This window comes from Pelodiscus sinensis, chromosome 14 (genome assembly GCF_052426305.1).
Source record: "Pelodiscus sinensis isolate ZL-2025 chromosome 14, ASM5242630v1, whole genome shotgun sequence".
In the NCBI taxonomy this organism is placed as follows: domain Eukaryota; kingdom Metazoa; phylum Chordata; order Testudines; family Trionychidae; genus Pelodiscus; species Pelodiscus sinensis.
This window is the reverse complement of record NC_143065.1, coordinates 14,901,403-14,916,995: the sequence shown is the minus strand read 5'-3', so window position 1 is coordinate 14,916,995 and position 15,593 is coordinate 14,901,403. Positions and strand designations below refer to the sequence as shown.

The 15,593-nt window shown below is 51.4% G+C and overlaps 1 protein-coding gene across 1 annotated transcript in view; it reads right to left on the bottom strand.

The window, feature by feature from the left end:
* Positions 1–1,038: 1,038 nt before the first annotated feature.
* The window catches only part of NRG4 (neuregulin 4), a 98,824-nt gene continuing 84,269 nt past the window's right edge, over positions 1,039–15,593 (bottom strand). Inside the window, exon 7 of the mRNA XM_025186209.3 lies at positions 1,039–1,192. Within this exon, the coding sequence (XP_025041994.2) occupies positions 1,092–1,192 (101 nt within the window). The 3' untranslated portion in view covers positions 1,039–1,091. The remainder of the gene's footprint in view (positions 1,193–15,593) is intronic.

Here is a 15,593-nt window from a genome sequence, read left to right as displayed (position 1 = left end):
GGTGGAGCCAGTCCCACAGCACATGCGGGCTGCTGCTCTCAGCCTAGGGAGGGCCCCACACATATGCGAGCCCAGGGAGGGCCATCCTTCCCCTGCCAGACACTGTGGGAAGCCAGCTGTGCACAAGGACGCATGCATGACCTCACACAGATCTACGCGTGTCGCACATAGCACGCGGCCATGTGTGCACGTGCGAAGCACCACCCGCTCCCGCAGACAGTGCTGACACGTTTAGGTGGAGGGAGGGGCAGGGAAGGTCAGGCCGCTGCAGGCCTCTCTCTAACACCTGGGAACCCACTATGGGTGGACACTTCCCTGGGCTGTTTGGCCAAAGGGGCGGGGCAGGATGGTCCCATTGGCACCTCAGGGCCGCTGTGAGGCTAGGGCTGCTGGCCAGGCCACACGTGGACTTGCTATCAGAACATCAGCATCCCCTTTCAAGGAGAGTTACAAGGACGGCACGTCCTCCAGGACAGTGTGTGCACACATGACTGGCTGCCTCTCCTTGTCCTCTGCAGCAAGACCAGCCATGCCTGAGGGTTGAGCTACACCAGCCCCGCCACCATGCTGGGTCCATTGCAGCTGCAGACACTGACGTGTCTACCAGGAATTGATGCTGAAACACATTGGCATCCTCCAGGAAATGAAGGAGACTATCGCAGCAGGGACACAAGCAGATGCTGTGTGACACGACTGCTTATTAGACGAGCTCATCCAGCAGCGGACTACCATCTGTGCCACAGTACGGGAGGTCATGGCTTTCCCAGCTCCTGTCCCTGTTGCCACTCCTCCTGCATGCCATGCTCCTGCTCCCCTCCCCCATCCCCCATCCTTCTTTTCAATCTCGGCATCTGCACATCCCACCAAGCAACGTTCCGCTGCAGGAAGAATGTTCCAGCCTGCAGCCTGTGGTCTGAGTTCCTAAATATGTGGGCATCATGTGCCTGGCCCAACCACCCGACACAAGTGTCTGTAAACTGTCCCCGGTGGTCAACCAGGGCCTGCAGCACCATTGAGAAGTAACCCTTCCTGTTGCCGCTCGATGGGGTGGCACATTGATCAGGATGTGTGTCCCATGGAGAGCTCCTTCACTATTCGGGAATCCTAGGCCAGCAAAGCCAGCCACGATGGTGTCCAGGTCTCTGAGGTAGATGATCCTGTGCAGCAGCTCTGAGTTGATGGCCCTCACCGCCTGCAGAAAGAGACATATAGAAACACACAAAAAAGGGAATTAGAGGAGGTACCTGAGCCCTCTCTACTTGGATGGTGCCCCTCACTCAATCCCTTTCCCCAAAGGATCCAGGATCCACTCCCCTTCAGGCCAACCCCCCAGCAGCAGGGCTGGATGAAGCCAGGAGCCCCCCCACTCACACTCACACTCCATCTCCCACTGCCCTTTCCTGACAGTCCCCCTTTTCCAGCCTCCCGCCCCCCACAGGGACTGTCCCCTGAGAGTGACATACCACCATCAAGACGGCCCCAACGGTGGACCTCCCCATGCCAAACTAGTGTCCCACCAAGCAGTAGCTATTGGGGGTGGCCAGCTTCCACAGGGCAATAGCCACCCGCTTCTCCAGGGGGGTGGCAGGCTGCAAATGGGTGTCCTGTCATTGGAGGGCAGGGGCAAGCCAGGTACATAGCTCCAGGAATGTGGCCTTCCGCATGCTGAAGTTTCGGAGCCACTGCTGGTCGTCCCACCACCCCAAGACAAGGCAGTCCCACCAGTCAGAACAGCATCCAGCCTCCAAAATTGCCTCTCCACTAAGAAGTTTGGATGCAAGGGCATTGGTCCTACACCAAGGGTGAGGCGCTCAAGACCAAGGTCTGAGTCCAGATGGGGCAGGACCGGCATGATGGTATCATGGAAGTGCTGCAGAAGCTGCAGCATGTGAGTGTGGGGCCATTGCCTGCCCAGTGCCAGCTCTAGCTCCCTGGCAAAAATTAAAACATTTTAAAAAAAATTACAAAAAAATTACAAAACAAACCAGAAAAACCAACACAAAACCAAACTTCTGTGGCATCCAAGAAAGATGAACAACCTGAGTACACTATACTATCCCTCTGAGAGGTAGCAAGTGCCCAGCAGAAGCAGAGAAACAGCTGTCCAGGGAGGTCCCTCTAAGCACAGGTCTCTGCTAGACTTATGCAGTAGCATCCAAAACTAAATGCTGCCCTTATGCCCTGCCAGAAGTGGTTCCAGGTGCCCTTTTTGCAAGAGAGTATCCTAGCAGTCTGGACGCTCTCTTTCAACAAAGTGGGTTGCTTTTTCGATCTGCTTTGGAGGGCTAGATGCTCTCTTTTGAAAGAAGCTTTTTTGAAAAATCTCTTTTGAAAACACTTCTTTCAAAAGAAGCTTGTAGTCTAGACGTACTACTGAGTGGAGCCAAAAAAAAAAATCTGTTCAAAACATAGTAAGCAGCTAATGTTTGAGTTCTGTGTAAACTTAGTATGGAATGTACAGCATCTGGACCAATCTGCAGCTCTTCAGAAGCAATGAATGTGTAGATACATGTTTTATAAACCTCTACTGCTGTAGCAGCATTAATCAGAGAATCTCCAGATGCTTTCCAAACTAAAGATCAATGTCCCTGTCAGCTGATTGTTTTTCATGAGGATATTTCAGGGGAAGAAAATTTCGGCTGGCATACTCGTACATCTATAGTAGGAAAAAAGGTGGGGGATTTTTACTTTGTTAGCCTTCTAGACGTGGTTCTTTTGAAGAAAAAAAAAACCTCCTGAGGAGTATGGGATCTTTCTAAAAAGTGGGTTTTTTTCCGAAAGAACCAGGTCTAGACGGTGGTTTTACTTTCGAAAAGCCTTTTTTCAAAAGACCACGTGGCCACCATTATGCAAATGAAGCAGGGGAAATTAAAATCCCGGCTTCATGTGCAATTTCGATCCATCTAATTTACATCCCTCTTTCGAAAGAGGGATGTAGTTTAGAGATACCCTTTGGCTATGTCTACACTCGCGGCTTCTTAACGTAAGAACGTAAGAAGGTAAGAACATAAGAACGGCCGTACTGGGTCAGACCAAAGGTCCATCTAGCCCAGTATCCTGTCTGCCGACAGTGGCCAACACCAGGTGCCCCAGAGAGGGTAGACCGAAGACACGATGAAGCGATTTGTCTTCTGCCATCTCTCTCCAGCCTCTGACAAACGGAGGCCAAGGATACCATTTTATCCCCTGGCTAATAGCCTTTTATGGACCTAACCTCCATGAAATTATCTAGCTTCTCTTTAAACTCTATTATAGTCCTAGCCTTCACAGCCTCCTCTGGCAAGGAGTTCCACAGGTTGACTACACGCTGTCTGAAGAACTTTCTTTTATTAGTTTTAAACCTGCTACCCATTCATTTCATTTGGTGTCCTCTAGTTCTTCTATTTAGGGAACTAATAACTTTTCTTTATCTGCCCTTTCCACAGCACTCATGATTTTATAGACCTCTATCATATCCCCACTCAGTCTCCTCTTCTCTAAACTGAAAAGTCCCAGTCGCTTTAACCTCTCCTCATATGGGACCCGTTCCAAACCCCTAATCATTTTAGTTGCCCTTTTCTGAACCCTTTCTAAGGCCAAAATATCTTTTTTGAGGTGAGGAGACCACATCTGTACACAGTATTCAAGATGTGGGCATACCATAGTTTTATACAGGGGCAGTAAGATATTCTGGGTCTTATTTTCTATCCCTTTCCTAATAATTCCTAGCATCCTATTTGCCTTTTTGACCGCCACTGCACACTGTGTGGAAGTTTTCAGAGAACTGTCCATGATAGCTCCAAGATCTCTTTCCTGATTTGTCGTAGCCAAATTAGCCCCCATCATACTGTACGTATAGTTGGGGTTATTTTTCCTGATGTGCATTACTTTACACTTATCCACATTAAATTTCATTTGCCATTTTGTTGCCCAGTCACTCAGTTTGGTGAGATCATCTTGTAGTCCCTCACAGTCTGCTTCTGTCTTGACTATCCTAAACAGTTTGGTATCATCTGCAAACTTTACCTCACTGTTTACCCCTTTCTCCAGATAATTTATGAATAAGTTGAAAAGGATTGGTCCCAGGACTGACCCTTGGGGGACACCACTAGTTACCCCTCTCCAATCTGAAAATTTGCCATTTATTCCTACCCTTTGTTTCCTGTCTTTTAACCAGTTCTCCATCCAAGAAAGGACCTTCCCTCTTATCCCATGGCCATGTAATTTACACACAAGCCTTTGGTGAGGGACCTTGTCAAAGGCTTTCTGAAAATCTAAGTATACTATATCTACTGGATCCCCCTTATCTGCATGTTTGTTAACCCCTTCAAAGAACTCTAATAGATTAGTAAGACAGGATTTCCCTTTACAGAAACCATGTTGACTTTTGTCCAACAAATTATGTTCTTCTACATGCTTCACAATTTTATTCTTCACTATTGTTTCTACTAATTTGCCCAGTATTGTTAGACTTACCGGTCTGTAATTGCCAGGATTGCCTCTAGAGCCCTTTTTAAATATTGGTGTCACGCTGGCTACCTTCCAATCATTAGGTACGGAAGCCGATTTAAAGGATAGGTTACAAACCACAGATAATAGCTCAGCAATTTCCCATTTGAGTTCTTTTTTTAATTTTTTTTTTATTTGGGGTATACATTTAAGTTGGGCCTCTATTATGGTGTCTTTGAAAAGTTTCCATGCAGCTTTCAGGGATTTGGCTCTAGTCACTTTGCCTTTTAATTTCTGTTTAACCTCCTCATTTTTGTGTAATTCCCCTTTTTGAAATTAAATGCCAGGGTGCTGGACTGCTGAGGTGTTCTTCCCACAACAGGAATGTTGAATGTTATTATATTATGGTTACTATTCCCAAGCGGTCCTGTAAAAGTTATTTCCTGGACCTGATCCTGCACTCCACTCAGGACTAAGAATTGCCTCTCCCCTTGTGGGTTCCTGCACCAGCTGCTCCAAGAAGCAGTCATTTAAGCCATTGAGAAATTTTCTCTCTGGTTCTCTTCCTGAGGTGACATGTATCCAGTCAATATGGGGGTAATTAAAATCCCCCATTATTATAGAGTTCTCTATTTTGGTAGCCTCTCAAATCTCCCTCATCATTTCAATGTCAGTATCGCTGTCCTGGTCAGGTGGTCGGTAATATATCCCTACTGCTAATTTCTTATTATTGGAGCATGGAATTACTATCCATAGCGATTCTATTGAACATGTTGATTCACTTAATATTTTTATTTCGTTTGATTCTACATTATCTTTCACATGCAGTGCCACTCCGCCACCCACCCGGCCTGCTCTATCCTTTCTATATATTTTATATCCCGGTATGATTGTGTCCCACAGATTTTCCTCATTCTACCAGGTTTCAGTGATGCCTAGTATGTCAATCTCCTCATTTAATACAAGGTACTCTAGTTCACCCATCTTATTAGTCAGACTCCTAGCATTTGTGTACAAGCACTTTAAAAATTTGCCACTGCTTATTTGTCTGCCCTTCCCTGATGCATTGGATTCCTTTGTATGCGGTTGTTTGTCTGCTCTGGCCCATGGTTTGCCCTCTCCCCTCCTCTCTTTCTGACTACAGCTTAGAGAATCTCTATCAATGGATTCTCCTCTAAGAGAAGTCGCCCTCTGATTTACGTGCATCTCTGCACCAATCGGCTTTCCCCCATCTCTTAGTTTAAAAACTGCTCTACGGCCTTTTTAATGTTTAGTGCCAGCAGTCTGGTTCCACCCTGGTTTAGGTGGAGCCATCCTTCCTGTATAGGCTCCCCCTCTCCCAAAAGTGTCCCCAGTTCCTAATAAATCTAAATCCCTCTTCCCTACACCATCATCTCATCCACGCATTGAGAGTCTGAAGCTCTGCCTGCCTACCTGGCCCTGTGCGTGGAACTGGAAGCATTTCCGATAATGCCACCATAGAGGTCCTGGATTTCAGTCTCTTTCCTAGCAGCCTAAATTTGGCCTCCAGGACATCTCTCCTACCCTTCCCTATGTCGTTGGTAACTACATGTACCACGACCACCGGCTCCTCCCCAGCACTACACATAAGTCTGTCTAGATGCCTCGAAAGATCCGCAACCTTCGCACCAGGCAGGCAAGTGACCATACGGTTCTCCCGGTCATCACAAACCCAACTATCTATGTTTCTAACAATCGAATCACCCACTACTAACACCTGCCTCTTCCTAACTGGCATTCCCTCCCCCTCAGAGGTATCCTCAGTGCGAGAGGATACCGCAACATCCTCTGGGAGTAGGGTCCCAACTACGGGATGGTTTCCCTCTGCTCCCATTGAATGCCCTGTTCCCTTGAGACTTTCATCCTCCTTAAGAGCACTGGGGCTCTCAGACTGGAGGTGGGACAGTACTACAGTGTCCCGGAAAGTCTCATCAGCATAGCTCTCTACCTCCTTTAGCTCCTCCAGTTCAGCCACCCTGGCCTCCAAAGCCCGAACTCGGTGTCTGAGGGTCAGGAGCTCCTTGCAACAGGTGCACACATACGCCACCCACTAACAGGGCAGGTAATCATACATGTGACTCTCGACACAATAAACAGGATAGCCCCCACTCTGCTGCTGAGCTTCTGTCTCCATTTTTCTAATGAATAAGTTTAAGTATAAACTGGGATTCTTTTTAAACCTCTGTAGTATAGCTTATTCTAAGAGTTATGTTTTAAAGAAGGTCAGAAGTCACTAGTGCCCTCTAACCTCCCCCTCTAAACTCCCTCTCCAAACTCTCCTGTTAGCTGTTCCTGGTCGCTGAGTCACAGGCTTATATAGCTCTGGTAGCCCCTCCCCCTGCCTGAGGCTCAGCCAATTAACAGAGGCTTCTAGATTTCAAACCTTTCAGAAGCTCCTTCAAACAAACTAACCAAACAGACAAACACAAGCTCAGCACACTGCAAGTAACTCCCCCACACACAAACACACACTCCAGACAGCCACTTACCACAAGGGTCCCGTTTTTAACTCCTCTTTTACCTGGAAAACTCCCTCTCCAAACTCTCCTGTTAGCTGTTCCTTGTGCAAGAACATCTTGTGCAAGTGTTCTTGTGCAAGTCTTGCTCAAGAAAACGTCCACACTGCCATGTGCGCGCTGTGCTTTTGCGCAAGAGCGCCCATGGCCGTGTGGATGCTCTCTTGTGCAAGAAAGCTCTGATGGCCATTTTAGCCATAGGGCTTTCTTGCGCAAGAAATGCCTGCTGAGCATCCACACTGCCTTCTTGCACAAGAGCTCCTGCGCAAGAGGGCTTACACCTGTCAAAAAAGAATGTAGCTCTTGCGCAAGGAGACCCCTCTTACCACACCGTACTGTAAATTTACTTGCACAAGAGCAGGCAGGCAGTGTGGATGCTCTGCAGATTCTTGCGCAAGAACGGCTGTACTTGCGCAAGAAGCTGTGAATGTAGACAGCCTTTGTGTGGACAAGGCAGGTATAGTTTTTGCAAGTGTTAGTGTAACCCACACACCGAGGCTATGTCTACACTGGCAGCTTCTTGCACAAGAACATCTTGTACAAGAAGCCTTGTGCAAGAAAACGTCCACACTGCCATGTCTGAGCTGTGCTTTTGCGCAAGAGCGCCCATGGCAGTGTGGATGCTCTCTTGTGCAAGAAAGCTCTGATAGCCATTTTAGCCATCGGGCTTTCTTGCACAAGAAATCCCTGCTGAGTGTCCACACTGCCCTCTTGCACAAGAGCTCCTGAACCTGATAAAAAAGAGCATAGCACTTGTGCAAGAAGCCCTCTCTTACCACGCCGTACTGTAAATTTACTTGCGCAAGAGCAGGCGGGCAGTGTGGATGCTCTGCAGATTCTTGCGCAAGAACGGCTGTACTTGCACAAGAAGCCGCGAGTATAGACATAGCCTAGGCTGTGTCTATATTGGCATGATTTTGCACAAAAGTGTCTGTTTTTGCGCAAAAACATGCTGCCTGTCTACACTGGTGGGGAGTTCTTGCGCAAGAACACTGACATTCTAATGTGTGAAATCAGGGCTTCTTGCGCAAGAACTATGATGCTCCCGCTCAGGAATAAGCCCTCTTGCGCATCTGTTCTTGCGCAACTGTTCTTGCGCAAGAGGCCAGTGTAGACAGGCAACATGAATTTCTTGCGCAAGAAAGCCCGATGGCTAAAATGGCCATCAGAGCTTTCTTGCACAAGAGAGCGTCTACCCTGGCATGTACTTTTGTGCAAGAGATGTGCTTTTGCCTGAACGGGAGCAGAATAGTATTTCCGCAAAAAGCACTGATTTCTTACAGTAGGAAGTCAGTGCTTTTGCGGAAATTCAAGCAGCCAGTGTAGACAGCTGGCAAGTTTTTCTGGAAAAGCGGCTGATTTTCCGGAAAAACTGGCCAGTCTAGACACAGCCCCCCAGTTTCTGACTAGTCAGTAGAAGTATATTCCCCAAGTGGCTGCTAAGAGGTGTGCCTACTATACAGCAGGCCAAGCTGGATCTAAATTTTGTGACTCTTGGATTCTGTAGCACAACAGAAGTTTCTATTGGCCATTTAAATAATCAAGGTTTGTAATGAAATAAAAATAAGCCCAATTAGTACAGGAACCCTCATGTTTATTTTGATATTGAATTTTATTTTATATGCTATTCCTACATTTTCAGCATTTAGTAAATAGTGGACTTTAGTATTCACAACATGAAACTGCAGTGTAGAAATGGAGGTTTTGGAAGTTGCATAAGGGGTTCATTGGAGGTTTTTGTTTTTGAAGAAGTAGAAGTCAGTTTTAGATTATGAGAAAGTAAAGTAGCTGGATGTTTCTGCTAGAATTTTCAATAGTAAGTTGACCTAGAGGTTGGGGTTTTTCAAAAACACTGCAGTGATTTAGAAACATAAATTCTATTCCTAAATCACTTAAGGCTTAAGCACTTTTGCAGATCCCAACATAAGCGTGCTATAATTTGGGCGATAACTGTGAAACCCTTTGGCTGAGTCTAGACTGGCAAGTTTTTCTGCAAAAGCAGTTGCTTTTGAAGAAAAACTTGCCAGCTGTCTACACTGGCCGCTTTGAATTTGCGCAAGAACACTGACGATCTTATGTAAGATTGTCAGTCTTCTTCCGCAAATAAGATGACTCTCCCATTCGGGAAAAAGCCTCTTGCACAAATGCTTTTACGCAAGATGGCCAGTGTAGACAGCTGAGAACCGTTTTGCGCAAAAAAGCCTCGATGGCAAAAATGGCAATCGGGGTTTTCTTGCGCAAAACCTCGTCTAGACTGGCATGGATGCTTTTCCGCAAAAAGTGCTTTGGCGCAAAAGCATGCGTGCCAATCTAGACGCTCTTTTCCACAAATGCTTTTAACGGAAAAACTTTTCCGTTAAAAGCATTTGCAGAAAATCATGCCAGTCTAGACGTAGCCTTTAAGATGAAAGAGCAATTCACACTTCTTGGTGTGATTGTTTCAGGATGGCTGCAAGCTCTGGCAGACATCACTGAATTGTTTGTTTACTTCACCTTTTCCAAGTCATTTTAGAAATTATAACGTTATAAATGCAGAGGCAGCTAGCATCTTCTGGGGGCGGGGTGGGGGAGGGCGGGGGAAGAAGAGGAACTCTTACAAACTGCTTCCAAGGCTGGCCAAAGTAACAGCTGCAGTGAATGCTGTGATGGAGAAAAGACTGGTCTGTATAACATATATTCATAGAATCCTAGGGTTGGCAGAGGCCTCAGAAGGTCATTGAGTCCAGCCACCTTTCCAAAGCAGGACCAACCCCAACTAAATCATCCCAGCCAGGGCTTTGTCACTGTAGGCTACGTCTAGACTGGCATGATTTTCTGGAAATACTTTTAACGGAAAAGTTTTTCTGTTAAAAGTATTTCTACAAAAGCACATCTAGATTGGTCCCGGAGTTATTGTTATAACGATGCGCTTTTGCGCAAAAGTGCGTCTACATTGGCGGGACGCTTTTGCGCAAAAGCAGAAGCCCGGAACCATTTTGCAGAGGGCAAAAGGGCACCAGCCCTTCCTGGGGGTGGGGGCTGCAGCTCCTTTGAGACACGTGCTTAAAGGGATCTCCCCGGACAGCTGTTTCTCTCCTCCTACATGCTATAGGACCTCTTGAAGGGACTGACAGCCGCAGCAGTTTTGGTGGTTGCCCTCTGCCCTTTTGGTCACCACTGCCTTTTGTCACCTAGTGCCTTGCTTGTTTTTTTTTTTAATCTCCCTTATTTTTTCTGCCATGGAGCCAGAGGTGGCCATGTGCCTGCTCTGGCCCCTGCCGGCCATTTTGGAGTGCCTACAGCTGGTGCTCCAGGCTGGTGCCCTCCTGTTCCAGGTCATGGAGGCACAGATCGCTTTGGACTCCCTCACCAGGGAGGCCATGGCATCCTTGTGGCATCCCCATCCCACCATGGAGAGGCCTCTGTGGAGACTGGACACCAGTACTGACTGGTGGGACCGGCTGGTCCTGGGGCAATGGGACGACCAGCAATGGCTCTGGAACTTTCCCATGCGGAAGCGGATGTTCCTGGAGCTATGTGCCTGGCTCGCCCCTGCGCTCCAGAGAACCACCACCTGGCTGCGGGCACCCATCCCTGTCTACAAGAGGGTCGCCATCACGCTATGGAAGCTGGCCACCCTGGACAGCTACCGATCGGTGGCATGCCAGTTCGGGGTGGGCAGATCCACCATTGGTGTCATCGTGATGGAGGTAAGTCCCAGGGGCAGCCAAGATTCCAGGCTGGGTCACCCAGAGGTTTGGGCCGTCCCTCCCTTGCACAGACCTGCTGGGGGGGGGGGAGTGTGGGGCACCGGGGCCCTAGTGTGTGTGTGTGTGTGCGCGCACAGAGGGCATCACAGGGGGGAGGCCCAAGGGAGCACACACACACCCTGCCTTATGTGATGTGTTCCCCTGTGTTTCTCTGCACCCTTCTGCAGGTTGTCCATGCCATCAACGACGTCCTGCTGCCAAGAGTCATCCGCCTGCATGATGTGGACGCTACCATGGCTGGCTTCCCTGCCCTCGGGTTCCCCAACTGCGGGGGAGCCCTGGATGCAACCCACATCCCCGTCAGGGCCCCGGAGCATCAAGCAGCCCATTTTATGAACAGGAAGGGGTACTGCTCGATTGTCCTCCAGGCCCTCGTGGACCACCGTGGCCGCTTCTTAGACGTTTATGTGGGCTGGTCCATCAGGGCACACGTCTCCTGCATCCTCTGGAACTCCGGCCTGTTTCGCAGGCTGGAGGCAGGCACCTACTTCCCCCGGTGGGAGTTGACTGTCGGGGATGTGCTATGCCCATGTGTGTCGTCGGGGACGCAGCCTACCCCCTGCTGCCCTGGTTAATGCGGCCCTACATGGGGCGGCTGGACCATAATTGGGCCCGGTTCAACGACCGCCTCAACCGGGCCCGCAAACTTGTGGAGTGCGCCTTCAGCCACTTGAAAGCCCGCGTCCGGTGTTTGCTAACCCATCTCGAGATGGGTGAGCGGAATGCCACGGAGGTAGTGGCTGCGTGCTGCGTGCTCCACAATCTTGTGGAGTGGAGAGGGGAGGCCTTCGTCCCCGCATGGATGGCAGCCGAGGGCCAGGGCTATGAACAGCCCCGCACAGCTGCCATCTGCCAGGCACACCAGGATGGGGTGTGCATCCGGGAGGCCCTAACGGACATGTTCACCCAGGCTCCATAGTAGGGTCGTCTCGGTCTCCCTTGACAACTCCCTCCGATCCCCTAACCTTCCTCCTCCTCTCCCCTCCCCTCCCTTTATCTCCCAATAAACACCAAACACGAGTTTTGTTTTGAACAGAAAGAACTTGTATGTTTTTATTTACAAGGGGGAGAGGCAGAGATCTTGAACTGGGAGGGGGAGCTACTCGGAGGAGGAGTGGCCCCTGTGAGTGCTCCTGTGGGGGCGGACCTGCACATGGGGGGCAGGCTGCATCGGGGCAGGCTGCACGGGGAGGTGGGAAGGAGGAGCAGGAGTGGCAGGAGCAGGAGGGGCCATTGCAGGAGGGGGTAGGGGCAGGGGCAGTGCTAGGGGAGGGATGGCGGGGGCATGGTGCAATGCCATGCCATAATGCCGTGGTCCCCAACACGGTGCCCGCGGGTGCCATGGCGCCCGCAGGGGCATTTGAATGCACCAGCCAGGTGCTCAGGGCTGGCCTGGCGTCAGGCACATGGCGCACGGTGAGTGCCAGCCCTGGGCGCGCGGCGCTTGGCGGGGGGAGTGCTGGTCCCAGGCGCGCAGCCCTTGGAGGGGGCACTGGCCCCAGGCGCGTGGCTATGGGGGGGCCCCACCCCCGGGCATGCGGCTATGGGGGGGGCCGCCCCCGGGCATGTGGCTATGGGGGGGGCGCCCCCGGGCGCGCAAGTGTCCCCGCCCCCTAGCGCCCGATGGGCGAATGGCCACGCCCCCTGGTGCCCGACAACCTCAAAAGGTTGGGGACCACTGCCATAATGGATGGCATGGCCAATGTGGGCAGTGAGGGTGGCGATCGAATCCACCATGCGGACGCACTGGGCCTGGAAGGCGCCCCAGGCCTCCTGGCACCACTGCGGGTCCGCCTCCACACGCCGAGTGATGGCTGCCTTGACGCGTTTGACGGCCTGCACGTGGCGCCGAAGGAGCTGGTCCCGGTGGCGGAGCCTCTGCCTTGGTGGTTGGGTGGCTGGGGGTACTGCTGCTGCAGGACTTGAGGGTCCTCGGCTTGTGCTTGGTCCCGCTGCAGGGAAGAGAAGAAAGGATGGGTCAGTCAGGCAGCCCGGTCACTGTCCCCACACCCCATGCCCTCCCCCCCTGAGCCCAGGTGACACCACAGTAATGTGGTTTGGGCCCACTCAGTTTCCCCCCTGACCCCCGTGTTGTATGTTTGTATACAGGACCGCCTCTGGAGTAGGGTCCTCCTCCATGTATTGGAACTACTGGTCTGTGTCCTGGCCCCGTGGAGGGTGGGAGGGCGTTTGTGTTGTGTTAACCTGTGGGACTCCCTGCCGGTGGAGGCTGTGAGGCTTTGGGCTAATCAATGGTGTTTGACAGGGAGCGAGATGAATCCCCACACAGTGCCTGGGAGCACATCTGGCAGAGGTGGTCTGGGCTCTCAGGATATGTCTACACTACCCTCCTAGTTCGAACTAGGAGGGTAATGTAGGCATACCGCACTTGCAAATGAAGCCCGGGATTTGAATTTCCCGGGCTTCATTTGCATAAGCGGGGAGCTGCCATTTTAAAAACCCCGCTGGTTCGAACCCCGTGCAGTGCGGCTACACAGGGCACGAACTAGGTAGTTCGAACTAGGCTTCCTAGTTCGAACTACCGTTACTCCTCGTGGAATGAGGAGCAACGGTAGTTTGGATTAGGAAGCCTAGTCCGAACTACCTAGTTAGTGCCGCATGTAGCCGCGCGGCACGGGGTTCGAACGAGCAGGGATTTAAAAATGGCGGCACCCAGTTTATGCAAATGAAGCCCGGGAAATTCAAATCCCGGGCTTCATTTGCAAGTGCGGTATGCCTACATTACCCTCCTAGTTCGAACTAGCGGGGTAGTGTAGACATACCCTCAGATCCCCATCACGTGGGATGTCTCCTGGACGGAACCAGGGACATGTGTGGCCACAGGGCAGGACTTCCCTTGGGGGGCCAGCCAAGGCACCGGGAGCAGGCGAGGGGTTCAGTGGGGGCCATGTTCACAGGGCTGTGACGCTGCAGTTTTCCCAGGAGTAGCTGTCTGTGTGCTGCACCCTTCAGGAGGTGTGGGGTCTGGCCTGAGCCCCTGGGGCCTTAGCTGGTTCCAGCCAGCATCCACCCTTCCCCCTTGGTCCAGATGTGTGCGAGCAGCACACTCCCAGGCGTGCCCTAGAGCTGCCTGCTGCGGCCACATGCCGCTCAGTCACCAGGCTGCACGTGGTTGCACATGCTGCATATTGGTACAAAGTGTGCAGCTCACGCTGCCTGAGTGACGCTCCCTCTCCCCCAGGCACCTGGGTTCCCCCCGCCCTTGTGAGTGCAAAGTGCAATACTCACCAGTGGATCCTTCCCCGGACTCCGACGACATGTGGGAGACATCCGGGCTGCCTGACACCATTTCGAGGTGCAGGGTTACGATGCTTCCCTCGTTGTCTTCTTCCTCTGACCCGGTGGGCAGCTTCACCTCATCCCCCGCCTTGCTGTGCCTGGTGATGAGGGGGCGCCTGCTGGTGTCCACAGGCACCGAGGGTCCCAGGATGGCATGGAGGCGCTTGTAATGGGGGCAGCTGTTGGCTCCTGCCCCCTGGCCCTTGCTGGCCCAGACATAGCCCAGGCACAACTCCTTTACTTTGGCCCAGACCTGTTTGAGGGTCCGGGCTGCATGGCCCTGATGGGAGAGTGCCTGGGCCATGCAGCAGAATATGTTCGCATTCTTCCTACGGCCACGGGGGTCATGGAGGGCCCAGAGGTCCAGCAGGGCCTCGATCTCCACATGGGACCAGGATGGGGCGCACCTCTTCTTGCCCCTTGGGGCCTCCTGCGCTGGGGGTGCAGGTTGCTGGTGCCCCCCTGGAGTGGCCAGCCTGAGTGGTGCTAGGGCTGAAGGAGCAGAACCGCGTGGGAGAGCTCAGTGGCAGAGGTGCATCTGCCGTGTGGCCTCTGCAGGCTGCGTGCACTTCTAAGGAGGCTTGGGTTACGAGGAAGTCCGGAGCGGAGACTGCGCGTATGGAGTGTCGAAGTGGTCACTAGGGCTTTTTTCCATTTGGACGGCTCTTGCGCAAAATCTCTTGGCTGGCTGTCTACACTGGCCTCTTGCACAAGATCAGTTGCGGAAAAGGGCTTATTCCCGAGCGGGAGTGTCAGAGTTCTGGTGCAAGAAGCCCCGACTTCACACATTAGAACGTCAGTTTACTTGCACAAGAACACGCGGCCAGTGTAGACAGGCAGCAAGTTTTTGCGCGAGATCGCACCAGTGTAGAGACAGCCTGGAGGTCTATGCTAGTGAACCATTGAGGTGCCACACTGTCAGCCGGAGTATCGGGAATTGAGGGTGAGGTGTCCTGATTTGTGGGTGACGGAGGATGTGTGGGATTCACAGTAGTGTGATTGGATGGTTTTGTGTCATCCTGAGTAATAGTGGAAACAAAAGTTGGTGCAGCCAACATGGCGCTATAAGGATGCTCTTTGCTTTGGCCCTCCGTACCTTTATAATGACACTGTTGAGGAGGGGGAATGCATATAGCAGTGTAGCATTCCATGTTAAATCAAAGTGTCCCCTAAGGACTGCTTCCCTATGTCCGCTCTGGATCAATACATAGTCCCCTTAAAATGAGGGAGAAGGGATCTTTTGGAAAAGGCTTTATTTTCCGAAAGATCCGCGTCTAGACTGGCGCTTTTTTCCGGCAAAGCTCTGAGCCAGAAAAAAGCAGCAGCCATTTTTATGCTAATGAAGCAGGGGAGATTTAAATCCCCGCTTCATTTGCAATTGCGATATGTCTAATTTGCATCCCTTTTACGAAAAGCCCATGCGTTTCCTGTTGGGATCTGGTGGCAAATGGATCTATGTAGGGTGACCCCATTGATTGAATATTTTCATCAGGATTGTGTGATCTAGCGCCCATTTGTGTTCCTCGGGAAGGGCTCTGCTTAGGGCATCTGCTGTCGTATTGAGTACCCCGGGCAGATG